The sequence below is a fragment of the Fukomys damarensis genome, unplaced genomic scaffold (assembly GCF_012274545.1).
Source record: "Fukomys damarensis isolate Sample0158 unplaced genomic scaffold, DMR_v1.0_HiC HiC_scaffold_33, whole genome shotgun sequence".
NCBI classification, from domain to species: Eukaryota; Metazoa; Chordata; class Mammalia; order Rodentia; family Bathyergidae; genus Fukomys; species Fukomys damarensis.
Genome location: NW_022900945.1, coordinates 52,425,025 through 52,426,970, shown reverse-complemented (window position 1 = coordinate 52,426,970; position 1,946 = coordinate 52,425,025). Strand labels below are relative to the sequence as shown.

Sequence of the window (1,946 nt, the reverse complement as noted above, 5' to 3'; positions counted from 1 at the left end):
GGGGGGGGGGGACCCAGGAGCCTCAGGCCAGGCCGCCCTGACTCGAGGCTGTGTTCCAGGGCCCTCCTGACGCAGGTAGCTGTGGACGGCTCCGCTGGGCCCCATGGCAACGTCTCGGTCCTGTTCCTCGGCTTGGAGGACGGGATGGTGCTAAAGGTGCTGCCCCCCAGCGGCCGGCCCGGGAGGCCCGATCCCATCCTACTGGAAGAGATCGACGCCTACAGCCCCTCCCGGTGAGGGAGCGGGTCCCCCCCAGGACAGGGGTGGAAGGGAACGGGTGGGGAAGGTCCCTGCTGGCTTTGGCAGGGCGGGGCGGAGGCAGGGCGGCTCCCTGGTTCTGCTCAGTTGCCGATCCGCCTCCTGCTCCTCAGCTGCCCTTGAGAAAGGGTAGCTTCACCTGCCTCTGTCGGCGCCTTCCGGTCTCACCCTAGGTGCAGTGGGAAGTTCGCAGCCCAAACTGCGCGACGCATCATAGGGCTGGAGCTGGACAGCGAGGGTCACAGGCTCTTTGTGGCTTTTTCTGGCTGCGTCATCTCCCTCCCCATCAGCCGCTGTGCTCGGCATGGGGCCTGCCAGAGGTGAGCTGGGCCTGAGAGGCAGGGACTGCCCAGGCGAGTTCCCGTGCGGCAGGAGCACAGAAAGGTCTAGTCCTGGGGCTGGCAGGGACAGGAAGAATGGACCTGGAGCAGCGGTGGGAGTCAGGGGTGGGACTGTGGTGCTGGGAGCCTGCAATGCGCCAGGGTGAAAGGAGCAGCGGGATGGGGTGTGACTGGGTGGAGGGGTCCCAGCCTCACGTGACTCAGTTTCCCCTAGGAGCTGCCTGGCTTCTCAGGACCCATACTGTGGCTGGCATAGTTCCAGAGGCTGCGTGGATATCAGGGGACCCGGTGGGTAAGTGAGCCAGCCCCCGGATGCCCAGAGGGTAGTGTTCCACATCGCCAAGACAGGAAGCTGAGGGCCAGCCTGGGACGTGGGGACAAGGTGTAGACCTGCATGCAGCCACTTCCTTTTCTTCCCAGGACCGGCGTAGATCAGGCTGGAAACCAGGACTCCATGGAGCACGATGACTGCCAGGGTAAACAAGGGGCGGCTGCAGTGGCTCGGATGGGCGCAGACATAATCTTGGGCGTGGGCTTGTCTTTTCTCCTGTGGTGCAGTCACTTCCGTCAGGTCTTCAGGTAGCCGCCCCCTTCCTCCCTCTTCACCCTGTCTCTCCCTGCTTCACAGATGGAGCCACCGGGAGTCAGTCCGGTCCCGGGGACTCCGCTTATGGTGAGTCCTCTTGTCCCAGCTTCAGCTTCCCTCACTTAGCCCGCACCCCCAAGTCTGTGCCCCATGGACCAGCATCTGGACACCCCAGGTCTCAGGCAAGAGTCAGCATCCGCCAGGTCCCCAGCATAGCTCAGTGCCTGGCACACAGGAGGCTACGCAATAGTTTTTTCTTTCACAAATAAGGGAAAGAATGTCCCAGGGTGAGCCCTTGCCCACGCCCAGAGGAAAGCAGACGCTGGAGTTCGGAACTCTTGCGTTTCCAAAGCTCGGGGCGCTGGGTGGGTGTTCGGTGGAGAGCGGGAGCCTCATGGGCTCCGACCTGGTCTCTGTCACCAGTGCTTCTGGGTCCTGGCCCTCCCCCTGAGGCCCCCAGTCCCCCCAGTGATGCCCCGCTGGGGCCCCAGTCTTCCACTCTCGGAGCCCACACTCAGGGTAAGGGTAAGGGGGCTGCTGGGAGGGGCCGGAGTGACGTGTGGGGCTGCTGACTGAGGATCTGCGCCCAGCAGACTGGTGTTTGGTGCTCACTAACGCCTGTTTGGAGCCTCCCGTCCCCACAGCCGGGCGTTGAGGCCCGCATCCTCTGCACGGGCCCGTTTGGCGGTTGCTCTTGGCATGGCTGCAGGGCCCAGGGCTCTGGCCTGCGCGCGCGAGGGAGGCGTCGGGCTGTTGGGAGG

At 64.5% G+C, this 1,946-nt stretch overlaps 1 protein-coding gene across 6 annotated transcripts in view; it reads left to right on the top strand.

Moving 5' to 3' along the window:
* The window catches only part of Sema6c (semaphorin 6C), a 16,383-nt gene that overhangs the window by 6,983 nt on the left and 7,454 nt on the right, over positions 1-1,946 (top strand). For 4 of the 6 annotated variants that reach the window (XM_033758358.1, XM_010616473.3, XM_033758360.1 and 1 more), the window contains 5 exons: positions 60-233; positions 432-578; positions 814-891; positions 1,020-1,075; positions 1,228-1,691. In XM_033758358.1, coding sequence (XP_033614249.1) covers positions 60-233; positions 432-578; positions 814-891; positions 1,020-1,075; positions 1,228-1,454 — 682 coding nt within the window. In that variant the 3' untranslated portion in view covers positions 1,455-1,691. Of the gene's footprint in view, positions 1-59; positions 234-431; positions 579-813; positions 892-1,019; positions 1,076-1,227; positions 1,941-1,946 lie in introns of those variants that run through there. The other 2 variants (XM_010616474.2, XM_033758361.1) reach the window with 2 other exon arrangements.